The sequence below is a fragment of the Vitis riparia genome, chromosome 12 (genome assembly GCF_004353265.1).
Source record: "Vitis riparia cultivar Riparia Gloire de Montpellier isolate 1030 chromosome 12, EGFV_Vit.rip_1.0, whole genome shotgun sequence".
Lineage (NCBI taxonomy): Eukaryota > Viridiplantae > Streptophyta > Magnoliopsida > Vitales > Vitaceae > Vitis > Vitis riparia.
In genome coordinates this window covers 11,132,767-11,154,373 of record NC_048442.1, presented here as the reverse complement: position 1 = coordinate 11,154,373, position 21,607 = coordinate 11,132,767, and the positions used below count along the sequence as shown (strand labels likewise).

The 21,607-nt window shown below is 38.7% G+C and overlaps 1 protein-coding gene across 4 annotated transcripts in view; it reads left to right on the top strand.

The window, feature by feature from the left end:
* Window positions 1–1,383: 1,383 nt before the first annotated feature.
* Window positions 1,384–21,607, top strand: part of LOC117926641 (potassium transporter 7) — a 73,209-nt gene continuing 52,985 nt past the window's right edge. For 3 of the 4 annotated variants that reach the window (XM_034845822.1, XM_034845821.1, XM_034845820.1), the window contains exons 1-4: window positions 1,384–1,855; window positions 3,259–3,487; window positions 3,594–3,842; window positions 4,011–4,061. In XM_034845822.1, the coding sequence (XP_034701713.1) occupies window positions 1,604–1,855; window positions 3,259–3,487; window positions 3,594–3,842; window positions 4,011–4,061 (781 nt within the window). In that variant the 5' untranslated portion in view covers window positions 1,384–1,603. The remainder of the gene's footprint in view (window positions 1,856–3,258; window positions 3,488–3,593; window positions 3,843–4,010; window positions 4,062–21,607) is intronic. The other variant, XM_034845819.1, reaches the window with a different exon arrangement.

Below are 21,607 nucleotides of genomic sequence, written 5' to 3'. Positions count from 1 at the left end.
TTTGTATATATCATGTTATGCTTTTGAAGGTTCTGTCCTAACAATAGAATTTCTAACATCCCTTTAGGTTCTCTTTATTAGTAAGAGGAGTCATCACTACGACCCATGACCTAATCCTATACCATGATGCCCTCATTACAATGAGCATGATCCCGACCCCAATGTTGGCTATAAGTAGTATCACTTAAAGCTATGGAGTAACTGTTCTAGTTTTAGATGAATATTGAGTTCCAAATCCTATTTTAGGTCTTCTAGATTATATATAAAATAAGGTTTTTTTTTTTCAAAATAATGTTTGAGAAGAATCAAACACCTTGATTAATAATAGAAAGGAAAATGAAACAAAAAAATAAATAAAAAAAAGGAAGTTAACAACTAGCAACAAGAATAAGAGAAAAAAATGTAGTAATATATCAAAAGAAGAATGAGGGCACTAGTAGTAAGAATGAGATCACCTAAAGTTGCATGCCCTAAAAGATATTCTTTTTGACATTTTATTTTATTAATAAAATATTTATTATGACTTCATTGCACATTTTGAATAAGTTGTATTTGTTTTAATACAAGAGCAATGCATTAAAAGTGCCCAAGGTTTGGATTGTAGATGACCACAATGCATAACATTATGGTTATCAATTCATTCCAAACTAAAAATTAGTTTACAACCATAAAGAAAGTGGACAATCTATATTGGTTGAGAATAAATAATTGTCATATTATATAGTATGATTTGACTCCTTTATTGGAGTCATTGAGCTTACAATTTATACTTGTGTTAGACAAGGATTATCGAGTAGATAACTTCATTAAATGATAATCATAAAGTATTAAGCTTAACTGATCAGGGGTTAAAAACAAGAAAAAAAATCCACGTTAAGCGCATAAATATCAATGTAGGTTAGCTTTTCTTTGAACATAATATCTTTGTAGAAACAATCAAAATTTTTGTATTTATTATCGGGCATCAGAATTTGTCATGTGGGTCAATCCTGGTGAGCAAATGAGAGATTTGCTATCCTCTCGACCCAAATCTAGTAAGAACATATTTAGAAAATTATTAAAATCATTTATGTTATTTTTCAATGGTATTTGCAATAATTGGTGATTTCCATATGTTGAGTTAATAAATTTAAATTAAATACGAAATAAAGAGCATTAGTGGAAGTGAATGCATCCAAGCTTTCCTTTTTGGAAAACATTTAACTAGAGAAGTTCAAATTAGGACTAAAAACAGTTATTTTCCATTTCCGCGGCCAAAATCTAATTTTGGACATCCAAGTTGGGCTCGTTGCAGCGGCCCACATGCCGAAAGGGGTAATTACCTTGGAGGCCCACTTAAGGGGACAATATCCTTGGAGCTTTATCAATTAAAAGCAGTTATTTTCCATTTCCGTGCAGTGGGATCTGCCAAAGCTTGTGAGAGCGTCCATCCATAAATAGCAGCAAACAACAACATCAACAACGACACATCTTTCCCCACAGAAGAATCAATCCACAATCCAATCGGATTTCCCCAGCCAATTAGGGTTTCTGGAAATCACAAATTTCTGGCCAATGATGTTGATGCGGTGGTAGTTTTCCTGGGAATCGGAACCGACAATCCATGGCGGAAGAGGGATCCGAGAGGGAAAATGGAGGGCTGGTGGCGATGGATTCCATGGAATCACGCTGGGTTTTCCAGGACGAGGACGAAACGGAGATGGAGGACGATGACGAAGATTTGGGCCTGCGTACGGCTTTGGATTCCGAGGATGATGAGAATGGAGAGCAGAGGTTGATCCGCACTGGGCCCAGAATCGATTCCTTCGATGTCGAGGCCCTCGAGATTCCCGGCGCACAGAGGAACGATTATGAGGTGTGTTTTTGGGGCTTTTTTTTTTTTTTTTTTGTTGTTTCGTTGCTTGAATGGAAAATTGGGGAAACGGGAAAGAAAATAAAATGCTGGATGTTTTGTTGTTATTTCTTTATTTTCGTTTTAATTTTGATTTGAATAGAGAAAAAAAAAATGAAGGACAACCTGAGCTCAGCTGGTGTCGTGGTGTTAGTGTAAGTTGACTGAGGTTTTTGTGCATTTTCTCGGTAACCTAACAAAGTGTTTCTGTAGCTCTCATTTAAAACGGAGAGAAAGATTGGAGATTTAATTTGGTAACTTATGTTTTGTTTTCTCATTTCCATATGTGTTTCTGGGAATGACAATTCACAACAATTAAGTCAAGTAGTGTCATTAGGGACAGTTGAGCGGATGCTTTCGTTTTCTCAGGTCATGCACAATGAAGAATGTAGTATTTTAAGTTTTTAAATTTTTTGTTCTTTTCTTAAAGTTCATTGGCAAAATCAACAGAACATTATGAAAAGAAGGATTTGTTATGTAGGATCTGGTCTAAGCTGCAGTGGAACTCTGTTCAACATGAGTTGGATTCTTAAATTAAACTCTGATTGAGAGAGTATTTATGGAAGAATTTGTAGTATTCTCTACTATTGAACCTATTTAGACTCTGATCCAAGTTTTTGGGTTACAGTTCTCAATATTGACTTAAAAGATGATTGCATATAATCTGGAGTGTGTACATGGGCTTTGACTAAAAGTTGGGTTAACTATTTCCTATAATGCTAATGATGGATGACATTATGGACTGCCTGTTGGGAGTATGTTACTTTTCAACGTAATGCCCTTGTTATTGGAGAAAGGTTGTCAAGGCATTTGTAGTGTTCTTAGGCTAGAGTAAAGTTAGGTTCTAATTCAAGCTTTTTGAGTTTTCATTATCATTGTGGACTCTTTTGTCTAACCCCAAACTTTATCTGAGAAGGATAACTTGTTCCAAAAGTTCATACAATGAAGTTAAGAGTGTAGATTAGTGTTTTAACCTTCCTTGGCTCATATGTTATCCAACTTGGACATGGATTTGTTGCAAAGAGAACAGCCTTGACTTGGAAGTTCCTAGTGGGGTCTATATCTTTCCTTATGTAGTTGCTTCCCTGTTTGTTTCTTTGCCTCCTTTTGTATTCTTTGAGGCCTTTTATTTTTTGCATTATTTTCTTTCTAATAAATTCCACCTCATATTTATGAGGAGAAAAAAGGGATAACAGGTGATAGGAGAATCATTAAATATGAGATTGTCTGACAATGTGTTTTCCACAAGCTTCATACTTCTCCTTGTACTCCCTCTCCCTTATTATCAACATGAATTTTGTTTCTTGTCTAAAAACATAGAAGGAACAAAAGAACTTTCTATCTGAACTTTTTAAATTTAATTGCAGGACTTTAGTCTGGGAAGGAGAATTATACTTGCTTTTCAGACACTTGGGGTTGTCTTTGGTGATGTTGGAACAAGTCCACTATATACCTTTGGTGTGATGTTTAGTAAGGCCCCCATTAAAGGAGATGAAGATATTATTGGAGGACTTTCACTAGTTCTATACACCTTGATTTTGATCCCACTGATCAAATATGTCCTTGTTGTCCTTTGGGCAAATGATGATGGTGAAGGTGTGTAGATATATGTTCATGGATGTGTGTTTCTGTGTATAATATTCATCTTCAACTGTATCTTACATATGAATGAATTTTTTCTGTTGTTACCTAACCATGGCAGGTGGTACGTTTGCTTTATACTCATTGATTTGTAGGCATGCTAAGGTCAGTCTTCTCCCAAATCAACTTCCATCTGATGCTCGTATATCAAGCTTCAGGCTAAAGGTGCCATCCCCAGAACTTGAGAGGTCACTAAAAATCAAGGAACGACTTGAGACTTCACTGACTCTGAAAAAGCTGCTTCTAATGTTAGTACTTGCTGGTACTGCTATGGTAATAGCTGATGGGGTTGTTACGCCTGCAATGTCAGGTTTTTACATGCTATCTCCTTTATTCTTTTTGGCACTTGGACAAAATTGAATGATGCAATAATTCAAACGAAAAAGTCATTTTCCATGCTTAATTCATTGGATCATTGGCTAGCTGGAGCTTAGTTTTGACGATAGGATTGTCCCCCCTCTCCCCTTTTTTTGTACAGTGATGTCAGCTGTTGGTGGGCTGAAGGTTGGAATATCTGGAATAAAGCAAGGTGACAGTAGACTTTTTCAATTCGCTCTATGTCCTGCAATAATGATTGTTTGGTTGTTTGATTGTTTGATTGTTCAGCATTCTGTTATTTAATGCATAGTTTTCTCCTAAAGAAATGTATAATTACTCAAAAAGGGATAATATCAGAATGTTTAATTTTTCTGCTTATTCTCCTTTTCGATTGAGTATATAAAGTAATAATTTCTTTATTGTTCTTAGTTGGATTGGCAAATGCATAGTTTTTTAATGGGACGATTTGCTGGCGTGGGGCCTTCTGGTTTAAAATGGAAAACTCTGATCTCATGGGTGGGTTGTAGTATTCCAGCTCCCCTGTTCTAAGGAGGGAAAAGGAAAAAAAAAAAAAAAGATAATGGTTTTTAGGAAAAGTCACATTTCAATTCCTTATTTAAAGAAGTTGACAGTTTGATGCTTGTGAAAATGATAATTATTAGTTACTACTTATCCATGATGGTGAAGTTGAACTTGTAAAATAGAGAGTTTATCATATCAGTTCTGATGGGGATGTGCATAGATTTGCAACAATTTTGCATTGCAGAGTCTTGACTTCACCCTTTGCTGATTTGGTTGGCCTTTGGAGGCATCATCTTATTAGGACCCTTTTTTTTTTTTTTTTTTCCTTTTCCCTTAAAATTTGTAAGTCTTACAAATAATGGAATTAAAAGGAAAATAAAACTTTTTAAGGTTAGAAACTTGAAACTTTATAGAAGCTTTTTATAATAAGAGCTTTTGATAAAAAGATTTTTAGATTTTAATAAGGACTCAAAAAAAAATTTAGGGAAAAAAAAGATTATTAAGTTTTGAAATATGGAAACTTCTTATTAAGGAGAATTTTCAAATAAAAATTTTGTCAAATTCTAAATGCAACTAAATTGCCAACTACTCACTAAATATGACTCTAAAACCTAAAAGATTGCAAAATTACTTAAATGGTCTTAGAGATTCATCCCTATCATTGTGTTAAATTTTTCCATCTTGAATTGTTGAGGAAGAGATTGTAAAAGCTGATATGGATTTTTAGTGGTGCATTTTAGGGGATGAGAGGGAATTGAATGTTGTGATGTGAGAATTGTATGTTTACTTTAGGATAGAGAAGGTGGATGTGATACGATAGAAGGTACCTATTTAGGTGGGGGAAAGGAGTTGGGGAAGAGAGAGAAGGGTGATGGGTAGTGGGGGAGTGTTGGAATTGAGATTTTCTTTTGATAGGCAAATAGATAATATATTAAGAGAAAAAAAGCCTAAAAAAATGCCCCTAAATTATATAGGTGGTATACAAAAAGCTCCAAAAAGAAGGGCTGACGACCAAACAAGGTAGCCCATAAAAAGACCTATCTATTCACATGTAAGGCTATAAAAAAAAAATCTAATGTTGTGAAATATCTCCATCCCCATTGCATCTAGAGACCACTCTAACAAGGATTTAAAAAATGTCTCCTTCAATCTTTAATCTAATAGCTCTTCCTCATCGAAGATCCTTCGATACTCTTTCCACATACACCAAAATAAACATAAGGGAACCATGCACCAAATCTTCTTTCGTCTTTTCTCCATGCTCCTTACCTTCCATCAAGAAGGTTTTTCACCAAATCTAAAAACACTCACTTCAATCCAAAAGTAGCTAAACTAAGATTTCACAACTTTTTCATCCTATCATAATGGATTAGGATATGATGTTTTCTTCACTATCTTTACATAGACTACATCTATTTTCCATCATCAACCCTCTTATGATGAGACTTTGTAGGTTGTGTTTTTGAGTTGGGTTTTGGGGTTGGTGGCTTATATTGTAAAATTTCTATAGGGTAGAAGGTGGAGGTTTTAGGAAGGGCAGGGTAGTGTGGATGTGGCTATAGTGGGGTGCTTGAAGTTGGTCTCATCCTAGTGTTACTTTTGTCTAGGGTTGTTATGGTTTTTTAGGCTTTAGGGTGAAATCTTTTGTATCGGATGTTGGTTGGGTGTTGGTTTGTTGTTTCCTTCTCCTTTTGCTTGTATTCAGTTGCTACTTGTATGCTCCATGTGTACTTTGTGTGCCCGTTTCAAACACTCTTAATATATTTGTGTTGTTTACGTATAAAAAAAAAATCTATTGCTATAGTCTCCCCTCAAATTGCTTCCTAGGCAAACAATTAGGTTCTTAGAGGAGCATGAGCCTCCAACTTTCTTGAGTTGGGAACATCTCTCTACTCTCATTGCATAATGGACTATATTAAGACTTGACATAAAAGTTCCTTTTTTTTGATAGGTAAACAAAGCATATATTAAAAGCGCTTGGAAAATGCGCATAAAGTACACAAGGAGTATACAAGTAGCAACCGAATACAAGCAAAAGGGAAAAGAAACAACAAACCATAACCTGAAACAAAAAAAAAAAAAAAAAACCTTCACCTTAAAGCCTTGGAAGAACAAAGAGACCCTAAGCCTATCTAACCTTTTTTTTTGATTGGCAAACACACAAAAAACATAAACTAGAACTACCCAATTGCTATTTCCACTCTTCTTTGCACTTCTTGAAACCACCATCTTTAGACTCCAACCCCTCTCCTGTTCTAAATAACACTTATATATGAGGAAAGATGAACACCAAGCCTGAGCCTACCAACAACTGGAAAATCACAACTAACGAGGTCACTTACAAACCATCTCCCACCCATTATTTTGGCTCCTCTCTTTCTTTTTTGATTGCAATAATTGACCAAACATTCCAATTTACGAAGCCCCCTAACAATGCTAGATGTAGAGGGAGTCCTTTTTGCAGCTAAAACTTTGCTCCCCTTTCTAGTTTCCAACTTTCTCAGCAAGGAAGCAATTTCCTTCTTATGTGCCCTTCCACTGGCGTTCCTAGAAAATTGCTGAAGGAGACATTTTTAAAGCAAGATTGGAGAGGCTCTCATCTCCCACCGGCCCCCTACTTGGGCTCCGAAAACCCGAAGCCCTTCCTCATTGCACATTTATAGGTTTGCACTCTTGGCATCTTTAGAGTGATTATTCGAGGAGCCCTTAACCCAACCCTCATTAGAAATCAAACGCAATGGCTCGTAACCATCACCCTGACACATAACTGAAGGTTCTATGCCTTGCTCCTCTCATGGGACCAAGCTTTTAGTCCTCCCTGAAGGTGAATCCCCTCATCTTTAGACAAAGACGAATCCGAAGAAGAAGACCGTCCCCCCTTCAAGCCAATTGGAGAAGAAGACTTACCGGAAAAAAGTTCTGCTTCAAGCAAAAGAGCGGCATCAATAGCAGGCGCTTTCTCCTCTAGGCATGTGGAAGACTGAACTAAAAGATAAAGGGCATCATCATCAGAAACAAACCTCGGGCCATCGACATTAGCTAGAGAAGTCACCAAGTCTTAAGATAGACTTCCTCTTATGGGATTCCTGAACTTCAAGCAAGACCCCTTCCTATAACCATTCTCTTAATCTCCTTTAGAGGGTGAGAGGTTATAAATGCCCTTAGGCCACGTAGTAACCAGTTGAGGCCTAGCCCACCTCCATAGTTTTGCCATTTAAATTCCTTAAATTAGAAACATGGGCGAGGCTCAAACCACAAATGTTAAGGGCTAAAGGGCTGGAGACCACGACAACTTTCCTTATCATTACAGTCCTGGCCCAAAAGCACATCAAAACCTTTCTTGCAATGGGCCTCCTTAAGCATCTTGAGGTCCAATTCTCTAAGCCTACACCCACCATTAGAAAGGCCGAGGGATAGAGGCTTTTCTGAACCACCTGCTATTTCTCCAACTTTAAGACCCCTAAGGCCTCCTAAGCTTGATACGTCTCCTGAGCTTCTACTACCAAACAAAACTTTCTCTCTCATGCCCTCTCTAGTGCGTGGATCACCACCACCTTCTTCTTCTACCCTAGCCTTCTACGGCTTCGTAATTTTGCTAGCTATATACTGCGATAACCAAGGTGAGACCTCCCACCACAATTGAACTGAGTAGCAGAGAGATCTCCCCATCACTTGCAAGGATCCAGGAACATTCTTGCCATTTGACTTCACAAGAAATCTTGCCCATTGGAAATTGCGATGCCTTGCAGTGTCTTCGTCCACTGCAATGAAACCCTGACAACAATCCCTTAGATATTTAAATAAAGCCATGTCCCATAAATGTAAAGGTAGCCCTACCAGTGTAACCCACACCTCCTTCGTGTGGATGTCTCTTTGAGAGCTCTTAAGGACAAGCGTTTGTTAGCAAACCTCCTTAGACCTTTGTACAACACCTCCTCTACATCTTCAACGAAATCAAATTTCAAAAGGATGAGAGCTCCCCCTAATAAAAATAAATCAACTCTCCCTTTCAATTGCCAATTGTGAACTGCCCATTTCTTCAGAGTTTGTAGTTTTGGCACCAAGTCGAAGAAATCCCCCCACTGACACACTAGACATCTCTTCTGGGATTCCTTTTCAAGATAGATCTCCTTTTCCCCCATTTGAAACCAAATTGCCTCTCCCAAGCCTTTTAAACCTTTCTTTGCCTTGTCAGCAAAAGTTCCCTTTCCTACCCATCAAAAAAAGCAAAAGTTCCCTTTCCTATCTTCTTTTCTTTGTAAACTATCAACCCTTACTCCTTGCAGTCTCACTACATGTATGAGCTTAAAAATTGAACCACCACATCTACTTCCAATCTTGAAAGTGCCTTCCAAACTATATAGACCATTGGCCTCCAATGGTCTACTCCTCTTTTTAGGCCTCATTCACCAAGTTTTTTAAACACATTTCTTTTAGTGTTATTCAACTCAATTGACATTTAGTGTGATCAAAAGGGTTTGGGCATCATTGAGAGAAGCTTAGTCAAGACTTGAGGAGATGACATCTTTGTATTTTGTTTTGTAGTTTAAACCTTTTGTGTAGACTCCTTGTATAGTGGAGTTCAATCATATTTTAATCAAGTTTTCTATTTACGAGGAAAAATCCTCATCTTTCTTTTGTTCTTTTTAACTTTAATAAATACATCTTCTGTTTTTGGTAAAAAAAACCAACAAACGAACAAACCAACAAAGAAACAAAAGGCCTCCATTGCTTACCCTTTCCCACAATTAATGTGCTATTGTAGCATTCTTGTCAAAGGCTCAACTGAAAAGTAAGGGAAAAAGTTCTTAGATGGGATTGTCACCCACCCATCTACCCCACTAGAATTTAGTACTCGTACCATTTCTAAGTTAAGTAGTTGTTCTCATTTTAAAATCATCCAATCCTCTTCTAATGTTTTTCTGTAAGCTTACACTAAAAAACTCTCTCATCCATAGGGTGCTACAACCCTCCTCTATATACCCATATTTGGCTTGGATGAATTTTCCCGCACATGTTCAGTGACAAACCTCTATAACCATTTGCCAAGTAAGGCTTGGTTTAAGACCTTCCACCTCGTATCCCAATTCACCGTACTTCTTATCTTTGTAAACAATTCCCTATCTCACTAGATTCATTTTCCTTCTAGATGGCTAATCCTTAAAAGTTTCTCTGTATTTTTTCCAATCTACCCCTTACTCTTTTGGGAATTTGAAAAAGAGACATGAAGCAAATTGGAAGGCTCGATAGTGTTGGAATTGAGATTTTAATATTCTTGTGAGTTAAGGCTTTATCCTAAGATGTTTTAGGTTATTCAACTCCCTTAAAAGTAGCATTCACTATTTGGTCCATTGGCTAGTAGCCTACGATCCCAAGTTGTTTTTGCTTTGTATCATACCATGGGCTCTCTTTAGAACAATGAGGGATGTCTCTTAAGTTGGCATGGCAAGTTCATGAGAGGAAAATGGAAGAACATGGAAAAGCATCTAACTTTGCTTGCACATAACACATGGAAAGGACGAAATGGGGAAACCTTTGAAGGGTTTGAATTCCTATAAAGGAAGTTGACAAAACTAGTTTGACATTTCCATGATGTTTGGACAATTGAGTTCATAGGGGATAGGAGTGTTTCCTATCATATTGAACAACTTGGGATTTTAGTGGAGACTTGAGAAGTTTGTTTTAACAATGAAATGTATAAAAACCATATGGTAGTTGCTCTCGTCTGATGAAAAATGTATAAGAACAAGGAACCTATGGTAGTATAATGGACCAAGTATCATCCATTGAGATTGTTGAATGTTGGTAATGAAGCGAGAAAATGGTGTGAATTGAAATGATAAAAATCAAAGTTATGGTGTAGTGACAAATTATATTTGAAATTTGATAAAATTTATAAAAGTTGAAGAAGTAAATTTGGCTAAAATGGAAATTAAATCTTTCAAATGAAAAACCTCTTAGATTTAGAGTTCACTAGAGATCAATGTCTATGGTGATTTAGATCATCATGATCTACTCTTCATTAAGTTAGGGTAACACCTTGAAATCTCACCTGAATTGATATTTGATTCAACTTTAGGTCTATATCAATTTAATTCTCAAATTAGGTCTCCTAATTTGTGGATTAACCTTCATACTTGGCTCAATTCTTTTTAAATCACCTTTCAATAGATTCTATCATGAAACTACACAATCTCACCAAATCTAGCCTTAAGAGTGGGTGAATCAATCAAGATTGCACTATATTCCCCATTCGAGGCAATTGAAAAAGAATATTATCTTAAAATCATTACTCAACCAATTCAATCAAGAATACCTTTGATTTTTAGTCCAGTTGACTAATTCACCTTAGATCTCAACTTTAGTTCCTTCCACCTCTAATAAAAATGAAAAACTAGCGACACGTGTTTGGAGATTTGATTTCACAAGATATGTTTGGCTTTCAAGAAAAATAAAAGAAAATTGCTAAGAAAGTGAAACAAAATTTCTAGTTCCCCAAAGAAAAATTACAAAGCTCCCTCAATTACAAAATCGCCAAAAGTTGCAAAAAGTTTTAATTTAGAGTTTCTAACTCCTATTTATAGGCCAAGTACAATAGTGTACACTTGTCACCATGCTAGAAGCCTTCTAGAACCTTCCAATTCGCCACGTTATCATTGGAAAGGCTCTAATTCAAAAATAGGAGTTTGGTGCCAAGATTCCTCATACGGTGTAGTGGTTGCTCACATGGACATGCAAATACAAGTAGCAAATTTTAGCAAATTTCGGCTCAAAATGCATAATTCTTGTTAGGCTCGCAGAGGTGTTTGAAACTTCACATAGGCATGTGAAGAGAACAGGAAATGCAGCTGAATTGCACGCATTCTGTGGAGGCTCACATGGCAATTCCAATTATTGCACGGGTGTGCAAGCATGGTGCATGGGCTGCCATTAAAATATACTTGCTGGTTCCCTTGGCAGAGGTATTCCAATTTTTGCATGGGCATGTAAGATTGTCCATTCTTCCTCCAACTGCATTGCAAATGAGCAAACGAGCTCCTCCTCTCATGATCAATTCAAGTGCTCAAACAAGCTTCTGATTATGAAACTTTTATCTTCAAACAAGCTTTAATGCATGTAATTTCCTAACCAAACCTGAATTTTGTCTCCTTTAAAAGATCAATCCATAAATTCCCTTAAAAACCCTTAAACCCATCATTCTCAGCCATGATCCATCTTGAGACACTCCATATCTCTTCCAATTGCATCACCAATAATCTTAAAAGGAAATTCAATACATCTTAAGCATGAATCAACTTTGCACTGACTGTCCAGATGCATCACAGCCTTGGTCATCTTCTTCCTCCACTCAAATGCAACTTCAAATGGAACCTCATATGGCAATCACCTTCCTCACATGGATGAATCTCTAAATCCCCGAAAATGCGGCTATGGCTGTTGGGATAGCCATTCAAGCACTAAAGATCACCTTCACATGGGTGTGTCAAACTAACAAAGCATGACCCTCTTTTTAATGCATTCTCTAATGAGCTTGGAATGGTAACCAAGAATAGCATTGATGCTTGCATAGGTGTGTGAAAAAACATAGAGTGCAGAATTCCACTTTCATCCTTCCTCCATTTGCATAGGCAAGCAAATTAGAGGTTTGTCTCCCTCAATTAAGCTTGTAAAACCCCATTCCATTTTACCAAGAACTCCCCATTGTTGTGCATACTTGAATTGGAATCCAAGCATGCCATTTGCAACTTCACAAAACATCTTTCATCCTTGTAACTACCCAAGTCATTAGTCCACAGGATGAACTTGACATATGCATAGCCATAGTTGTTAGCTCGTAAAACGTATCTTGTATTGTTTTTCTATTTTTTTTGTATTGTGTATCATATAGTATCGTGTATTGTAAATTTTTTTATATAGTGAAAAATAAATAGAAAAATATGTATATGTGTGAATATCTATTGAAAGTATGGATTATAGAGTAATATATAACCAATTTTATGGAAGATGGTAGAATGTAAAGAGTTAAACTATATCATATCATATGAAAACATTGAATGTTAAAGTTTTGACAAGTTCAAAGTAACAAAATATAACTTTAATTGGAGTTTTCTTCTTTGGTCGATGGAAAGGATGGGTTTTGGAGTTAAGTGGATTAGTTGGATTCAGTGGTGTATTGGTATTGTTAGTTTCTCCGTCCTTATTAATGGAACTCCCTCCGGTTTCTTCCAAAGTTCTCGGGGCTTGAGACAGGGGGATCTTTTATCCCCTTACCTTTTCGTGATTGTCATGGAGGCTCTTAGTTGCTTGTTGAAGAAAGTGAAGGAGGGATGGTTTTTACCGAGGTGGCAGCTCAGTGGTAGAGGAGGTGCGGGAGTGGAGATCACTCATTTGCTGTTCGCAGATGACACTTTAGTATTCTGTGAGCTTTCTATTGATCAAGTGTCCTACTTGAGTTGGCTTCTTATGTGGTTTGAAGCCATGTCGGGGTTGAAAGTGAATTTGGACAAAAGTGAGATCATCTCGATGGGGAGAGTGGAGAATGTAGTGGATTTGGCTCTTGAGCTTGGTTGCAAGGTTAGCACGCTCCTGTCTTCTTACTTGGGTCTTCCTTTGGGTGCTCGTTTCAAGGAGGTGGTAGTTTGGGACAGGGTTGAGGAAAGGCTGAGGAAGAGACTTTCCTTTTGGAAAAGACAGTATATTTCCAAAGGGGATAGACTGATTTTGATCCGGAGCACTCTGTCCAGTATGCTTATCTACTGTATGTCCCTGTTTTATATGCCAAGGAGTGTGAGTTTGAGATTGGAGCTGATCCAAAGGGATTTTCTTTGGGGTGGTGGGGCCTTGGAGAGGAAGCCCCATTTAGTGATTGGTCTATTGTTTGTTCAGATAAATGAAAGGGTGGTTTGGGTGTGAGGAATTTAGCGTTGCTGAATAAGGCCCTCTTATGTAAGTGGAGTTGGCGTTTTGCGGTGGAGAGGGAAGCTTTGTGGAGGCAAGTTATTTGTGCGAAGTATGGGGAAGAAGAGGGCGGATGGAGGTCTTGTGTTGTGAGAGGTAGTTTTGGGGTTGGTTTGTGGAAAGCGATTAGGAGAGTTTGGGATGTGATAGGTGACAATATGGTTTATTCTGTGGGGAATGGTAGAAGGGTTAGATTTTGGAAGGACAAGTGGTGTGGAGACAATCCTTTGTGTACTTCTTTTTCCTCTCTATTTGCCATACCCTTGGCTAAGGAGGCTTGGGTGGAGGATGTGTGGAGCCATTCTGGTGGGGGAGTGTGGGCTCTTAGGTTCTCTAGGCGGCTTAATGATTGGGAAGTGTTCGATGTGGAGCGTTTTCTATTAAGGCTGCAAGGGAGGAGGGTTTATAGTGATGTGGAAGATCAAGTAGTTTGGACAAAGGTAGGACATTATCATATCAAATTTGAGGTAAGGGATGCCTATGTGAGAAAAGGGAAATTCCTCAACTTGTAGGGTGCTATGAGAGTTGATGAAGTGGAGAGATGATTCGAAATCAGTCGTTTGTAGTGGAGAGAAAGGTTTTCCAGGTAAAGTCTGAAGGTTTTAATGGGGGAACGTGGATTTCAATAACAGAGAGAAGTCGAGGTTTTGTGGTTTCTTTAGGTTTTGGAGAGGAGGAGTCGGGTTGGTTATTGGAGCAGTTGAAGAAAGTTGTGGATTTAGAGGCTTCCAGGGGTTTCATTCGAAAGATGAGGGGCAAGACTAGGACTCATCTGATGGAGATATGTTTTAATAGCAGAGGGAGATATATGAAAATCACAGAATTCGTTGCAAAGAGAAAACCTTTGGTTTTAGTTGTTCCCGAAGGTGTTAAAGGCTATGGGTGGGAAAATCTTAGGAAGGCGATTGTTTCAATCCAAGATTTCTCTGTTCAAGCTGAAAGAGTTTCGAAGGAGAAGCAAAAAAAGCCTCAAGAGAGCAAAGGAATGTACAGAGGTGAGTGGTCCTATGCTGATGTGGTTGCAGAGAAAGGACCTAGGAATGGTGTAGAGATGCTAGTTGGAAAATGGGCAAGAGCTATAGTTTGTGAAAGCAAAGGAAAAATACGAGACTGGTGTGATGTTGGAAAAGCTATAGCGAGAAGGGTGGGTATGAAAGGAATGGTGTCTGTAACACCCATTTATGCTTACAAAGGGGGTTTTTTTGTGGATTCTGCAAGGAGAGCTCAGTGGATTCAAGATCAAGGGAGCTTCACAGCGAGAGGAGAGGTTATTGCTCTGAGGAGATGGTTGCCAAAAGAGAACTCAGTCGTTAATGGAAAATTTAGACGGGGGTGGTTGGAACTAAGAGGCCTTCCTTTCCATCTGTGGGATGAGGCGCAGCTGAGACACATTTTGCAGAAGTGGGGGAGGGTAACGAAGGTGGCGAGGAAATCGTTGAAGCTTGTTGATTTGATGAAGGTAACATTGTGGGTGGAGATGCTTCCAAATGTCGTGCTTCCAGCGCTACTAGAGGTAGAAGATGGAGATTGGACATACATGGTTGCAGTTACAGTCACCGGAGAAGATGACGGAGAAGCCCCTCTCAGGCCTGAGTCAAATCGCAGCAAGGACGAGTTGAGGTTAGCGGGGGTTGCGTCTTTCAGAAGCCACAGATCGCTGAGGGGTTGCGAGTTACTGCTAGGACCAATGAGTGCCGTAGCTGGAGGCCTCGTCATCATTCCCATTCTCGTTCTTCAGATTCAAAATCGTCTAAGGGGGAGAAAGGAAAGGGAAGGTGGATGTTGGGCCCAACGGTGGGAAGCAACGTCGGGTCAACAAAACCAGACGCCTTTAAAGCCTGTTCTGATTGGGCCCAATTTGGGGCGAAAGATTTTGGGCCCCTAGCGGGTCCAGCCCACGAAGGTTCCTCTAATGGTGGCCCAGATGCATCTTCGTCTTCAAAGCTCCTACGACCAGGGTTCACTGCAAAGAAAATAATGCCGAAAGGTCATCCTCAAGAGTCGTCAAAGCCAAAAGGATCCTCAGTCTCCGTAAGGCGCATAGCAAGAAGTTGGCCGCCGAGATTAGAGGAGGCGTCTTCTACCCCGAAGCGTAACTTAGAAGGAGGTGGCTCATCGAAGGCAAATCGAGACACTTTTCGGGGCAAATCTCGCTCCAGTAAGAGCGATCTTTCTCCTGGTTTAGAAACATCCAAAGCTTTTACCGGCGAGACAGAGGGAGAAGAGGGGATTTCGCAATGCAAATTGGTCAATAAGGTGCGTCCTCCTTTCTTAGCTGTATCCGAGCGGGATCTTCCTTTGGTTAGGGCTTTTGAGCCAAAATTTCTTCCCGAATCCTCTGTTTCTTTGGTTCATCCTTCTCGTTGTCAGCCTTTTTCTTCGTTTCCGTTGGAGTCAAGCTTTGCCGTTCAGCGTGGTTCCTTTTTTATCTCTCCTGTTGTGAATATCAGCCGTCGTGGTGGTGCGTCCTGTTCTGAAGGTGTGGTGTTTCCCCTAGAAACCTCTAACCAAAAATTTAAAGATCGGCCTTTCCTTAGGAAAACACTCAGTAACCCTGAGGAGCATGGTGTCTCAGGTGAGGCTTCGCCCCCAGAGCTAGAACCTTCCACCCTCCCATTGGAAGGTTTTCAGGTTGAGGGACTTACGCCTAGGAAGATGGTCAAGGTTCAGTCGGTTTTAGAGAGTTTGAGGATTAGAATTGTTAGGGATAATGGAAAAGGTGTGGAAGGAGAGAACAAGAGTGCTCTCTCTGCGGACAAGGTTTATTCCAGAAGAAAGAGGAAAAATGATTCTGGAACTCGAGGAGAGGATTAGTACTGGGTGCTGGTTGTGTTGGGTTGTTTTTTGCTTTCATGAAGATCTTAAGTTGGAATACAAGAGGATTAGGATCTAGGAAGAAAAGGAGGACTATGAGAAGGTTTTTAAGTACTCGAAACCCAGATGTGGTGATGCTTCAGGAAACAAAGCGAGAAATTTGGGATAGGAGGTTTGTGAGCAGTGTTTGGAAAGGCAGAAGTCTGGAGTGGGCTGCTCTTCCTGCTTGTGGGGCTTCGGAGGGGATTGTGATTTTGTGGGATTCAATTAAGTTCAAGTGTACAGAGAAGGTGTTAGGATCCTTCTCTGTAACTGTAAAGTTGAACTCTAATGAGGAAGGGTCTTTTTGGTTAACCTCAGTGTATGGCCCGAATAAGCCTTTGTGGAGGAAGGACTTTTGGTTGGAGCTTCAAGACCTGTATGGTCTGACTTTCCCAAGGTGGTGCGTAGGAGGGGATTTTAATGTTATCAGGAGGATATCTGAGAAGATGGGTGACTCTAGGTTAACAGTCAACATGAGGTGTTTTGACGAGTTTATAAGGGAGAGTGGTTTGTTGGATCCCCCTCTAAGGAATGCGGCTTTTACATGGTCAAACATGCAAGTGGATCCTATTTGCAAGAGATTGGATAGGTTTTTGTTCTCTTTTGAGTGGGATTCTTTTTTCTCTCAAAGTATTCAAGAGGCCCTTCCTAGATGGATCTCTGATCATAGCCCAATTTGTTTGGAAACTAATCCTTTAAAATGGGGACCGACTCCTTTTAGGTTTGAGAATATGTGGTTGCTCCATCCTGAGTTTAAAGAGAAGTTTAGAGATTGGTGGCAAGAGTGTACGGTTGAAGGTTGGGAAGGTCACAAGTTTATGAGGAAACTAAAGTTTATTAAATCAAAGTTGAAAGAGGGGAATATAGTGGCCTTTGGAGATTTAAGAGAGAGGAAAAAGCACATTCTTTCGGACTTAGGCAAAATTGATTTAATTGAACAAGAAGGGAATTTAAATCTTGATCTGGTTTCGGAAAGGACCTTAAGAAGGAAGGAGCTAGAGGATTTGTTATTAAAGGAAGAGGTTCAATGGAGACAAAAATCTAGGGTTAAGTGGATTAAAGAAGGGGACTGCAACTCTAAGTTTTTTCACAGAGTGACCACTGGAAAAAGAAGTAGGAAGTTCATTAAGTCTCTGATTTCTGAGAGGGGGGAGACTTTAAGTAACATTGAGGTTATTTCTGAGGAGATTGTAAATTTCTTTGGGAATTTCTATTCCAAACCTGAAGGTGACTCTTGGAGGATTGAAGGGATTGATTGGGCCCCTATTTCTGGAGAGAGTGTAGTTTGGTTGGAAAGACCATTTTCTGAAGAGGAGGTTCGAATGGCAGTTTTCCAATTGAATAAGGAAAAGGCCCCTGGCCCTGATGGCTTTACTATAGCAGTTTATCAAGAGTGTTGGGATGTGATAAAAGAGGATCTTATGAGGGTGTTTTTTGAGTTCCACACTAAGGGGGTAATAAATCAAAGTACAGATGCAACATTCATTGCTATGGTGCCTAAGAAAAGCCAAACTTTTAAAATCTCAGATTATAGACCTATTAGCTTGGTTACAAGTTTATACAAGATAATTGTTAAGGTCTTATCAGGGCGTTTACGCAAAGTTCTACATGAAACAATCTTTGGCTCTCAAGGAGCCTTTGTGGAAGGGAGACAAATTTTGGATGCTGTATTGATAGCCAATGAAGTGGTGGATGAGAAAAGAAGGTCAGGGGAGGAAGGGGTAGTCTTCAAAATTGATTTTGAGAAGGCCTATGATCATGTGGATTGGGGCTTTTTAGATCACGTGCTTCAAAGGAAAGGGTTCAGCCAGAAATGGAGATCTTGGATGAGGGGCTGTTTGTCTTCATCTAGTTTTGCAATCCTAGTTAATGGGAATGCAAAGGGTTGGGTTAAGGCCTCTAGAGGTTTGAGATAGGGAGACCCTCTTTCTCCTTTCCTTTTTACTCTAGTAGCAGATGTTCTAAGTAGGTTGATGATTAGAGCAGAGGAAACTGGGATAACTGAGGGTTTTTTTGTGGGGAGGGATAGGACTAGAGTGTCTTTGTTACAGTTTGCTGATGATACCATCTTTTTCTCTAAAGCCTCTTTGCATCATCTTCAAAACCTCAAGATTATCCTTTTGGTTTTTGGGCAAGTATCTGGTTTAAAAATCAACTTAGAAAAAAACACCATTTCAGGTATTAACACTAGGCAGGAGCTGTTGTCTAGTTTGGCTTCGGTTTTGGATTGCAGAGTGTCAGAGTGACCTTTGTCTTATTTAGGCCTTCCTTTGGGAGGGAACCCAAAGACAATAGGCTTTTGGGATCCAGTGGTTGAGAGAATTTCGAGGAGGCTGGATGGGTGGAAAAAGGCCTATTTGTCTTTGGGAGGGAGGATTACTTTAATTCAGTCTTGTCTGTCTCACATCCCTAGCTACTTCCTCTTCCTCTTTAAAATCCCAGTATCAATAGCTTCAAAGATTGAGAAGATGCAAAGGGATTTTCTTTGGTCTGGGGCGGGGGAAGGGAAGAAATATCACCTTATCAGATGGGAGGTTGTTAGTAGACCAAAGGAGTTGGGAGGTTTGGGCTTTGGGAAGACTTCTATGAGAAATATTGCTCTCTTAGGGAAATGGCTTTGGAGGTTCCCTAGAGAAAGGAGCGGTCTTTGGCATAAGGTTATTGCGAGTATATATGGGACACATCCTAATGGATGGGACGCCAACACGGTGGTTAGATGGTCACATAGATGTCCTTGGAAGGCTATTGCTCAAGTTTTCCAAGAGTTCTCCCCTTTTGTCCGCCTAGTGGTGGGCAATAGGGAGAGAATTCGGTTCTGGGAAGATCTTGGTGGGGAAACCAAACTTTGTGCTCTCAATTTGTTGATCTTTACAGAGTTATTTCTGTGAAAAACCTCACTGTCTCAAATGTCCTTGGCAATTCCTTACCACTGTCTTGGAATTTTAACTTTCGCCGCAATCTAATGGATTCAAAAATTGATCTCCTTCAGAGATTAATGTCCTCCCTTAATTTTGTGCTTTTTTCTCCTTCTTCTTCAGATTCAAGAGCGTGGTCTTTGTCTTCGTCAGACTTGTTTTCAGTGAAATCTTTTTTCTTGGCCTTGTCAAAAGTCTCAAATCCTTTAATGTTCCTTCCCGCCAAGTTTTTATGGAGCTCAAAAGTCCCTTCAAAGGTTAAGACCCTTGCTTGGTTAGTAGCACATGGGAAGGTAAACACTAATGACAAGTTGCAATTGAGAAGACCCTACAAAGCCCTCTGTCCTCAATGGTGCATTCTTTGCAAAGGAAATGGAGAGTCGATTGACCACCTTTTTCTTCATTGTCCCGTTACCATTGGACTTTGGCACAGGTTGTTCAATCTAGTAGGGTTGGTTTGGGTCCCTCCAAGGAGCCTTGAGGACATGTTGGTTATTACTTTTAAAGGCTTGGGGAACTCATTAAGAGGCAAGACACTTTGGCAAATTGCTTGCCTTACTTTGATTTGGATGGTGTGGCAAGAGAGAAACAATAGGATCTTTGACGATAAAGGGACAACGGAAGAGATGGTATGGGATTTGATCCAGTTTTATTCTTCTTTATGAGCTTCTTGTACTGAATCTTTTAGAGGAGTTCCTCTAAACATTCTACAACTCAATTGGATTGGGGTTTGCGTTTCAAAAGTTTGAAGATTGATGGGGTTTCTCTTTGTTTTTAGAGTTCTATTGTTGGGAGTTTTATCCTTTGTTCAATTTGTGTAGGAAGGACCTCTCATCCTTCCCTTGGTTTTTTTCTCTTTCTATTGTCTCTTTTTTCTCTCCTGTATTTGTTCTTATATTAATATAATCTTCTTCGTTTCTGATAAAAAAAAAGTAGTTTGGACAAAGGCAAAGGATAGAAGATTTTCTGTTAAGTCTCTGTATGAGGCTTTGGAATCGGAAAGACTAGGGGATTTTTCAGCAAGAGTTATTTGGAACTCTTTGGTGCCTCCGAGGGTGAGTTTTTTTGCTTGGGAGGCTACATGGAAAAAGGTCTTAACCTTGGATTGTATTCATAGGAGAGGGTTCTCTTTGGCTAATAGATGTTATTTGTGTCTGTCAAAGGAAGAGTCTATTGATCACATCCTTTTACATTGTGTGCTGACAAGAAGTTTATGGAACTTTCTTTTTTCCCTTTTTGGGGTTTCGTGGGTGCTCCCCTATTCAATTAGAGAGGCGTTATTGGGGTGGCTTGGGCCTTGTGTGGGAAAGGAGAGGAAGAAAGTGTAGTTTTCAGCTCCCTTGTGCCTTTTTTGGATTGTTTGGAAGGAAAGAAACAAGAGGGCTTTTGAAAAGGAGGGACATTCGATTCAAGGGTGTAAATCGTTTTTCCTTTGTAATCTTTGGGCTCCAACTAAGGGGTTTTTTGACTCTGGCCCCCCTTCCTTTGTAGATTTTGTAGATTGGTTAGGCCTTGGTTAAGGGGTTCTTGTTTCTCTCTCTTGTATACTACCTGTATACTTTGGGGCGCGTCCTTGATGTGCCTTTTTTCTTTTAATATATTGCTTTTTATTCATAAAAAATATAACTTTAATTTATAGATTCATTACATAATCCACAAAAATAAACTTCTTCAATTTTTAGCTATGATTTTTTGTTTTAAATTCTAACTAGGCATATGCACTTATTGTGTTGTTATATATATATGCCTTTATGTGTCGTCTTCAAATTTTTAGCTTTTTAGGTTCGTCATCGTTCCTTTTTATACTAAAAAATAAATTAAAAAAAACTAATATATTAAGTAAAATTTTTTATTCACTAATCACTATTATTTTCATTATCGACATTCAAACCATTCAAATAAAATTTTTCCAATAGTCATTGTAAAGATAAACTTACTTGACTTCTAATATAGCATTTGACAACAAGAATGCAACTTTTCATATAAGATTGTTTTACTTATTTCTCTTTTTTATAATCAAATTTTAATTTTTTAGTATATTTTAAACAATTAACATAATAAATTCTTTTAAAAAAAATTAATTTGATTTTTAAAAAAAATATAGAAAGAGGTTGTATGTATCATTGTATAGTATATCACGTATAGTATCATGTATCGTATATGTATCATAAGATACACTTTAAAATGAGATATAGATGGCATTACATATCAATTTCCATAAAAATGCATCGTATCGTGGTATCATAAGTTTTTAACACCTATGATTGCAAGCTTTCTCACTCACCATCTTTCCACAACTTCACTTCCATCCTTTTCAATTGGCTCATCTGCTTTCTTTTCACCAATTGCACCTTCAAAATACTCCTCTACTCAGACGAGTGGTTAGTGATCATTGCAAGAATGCAAACATGTTAATTGAGTATTTAAGAAATGATTACTACCCAAAAGTATGAAATATATATCAATTAACACCAGTAATATGCACTAGTAGTAATCATGTGTATGT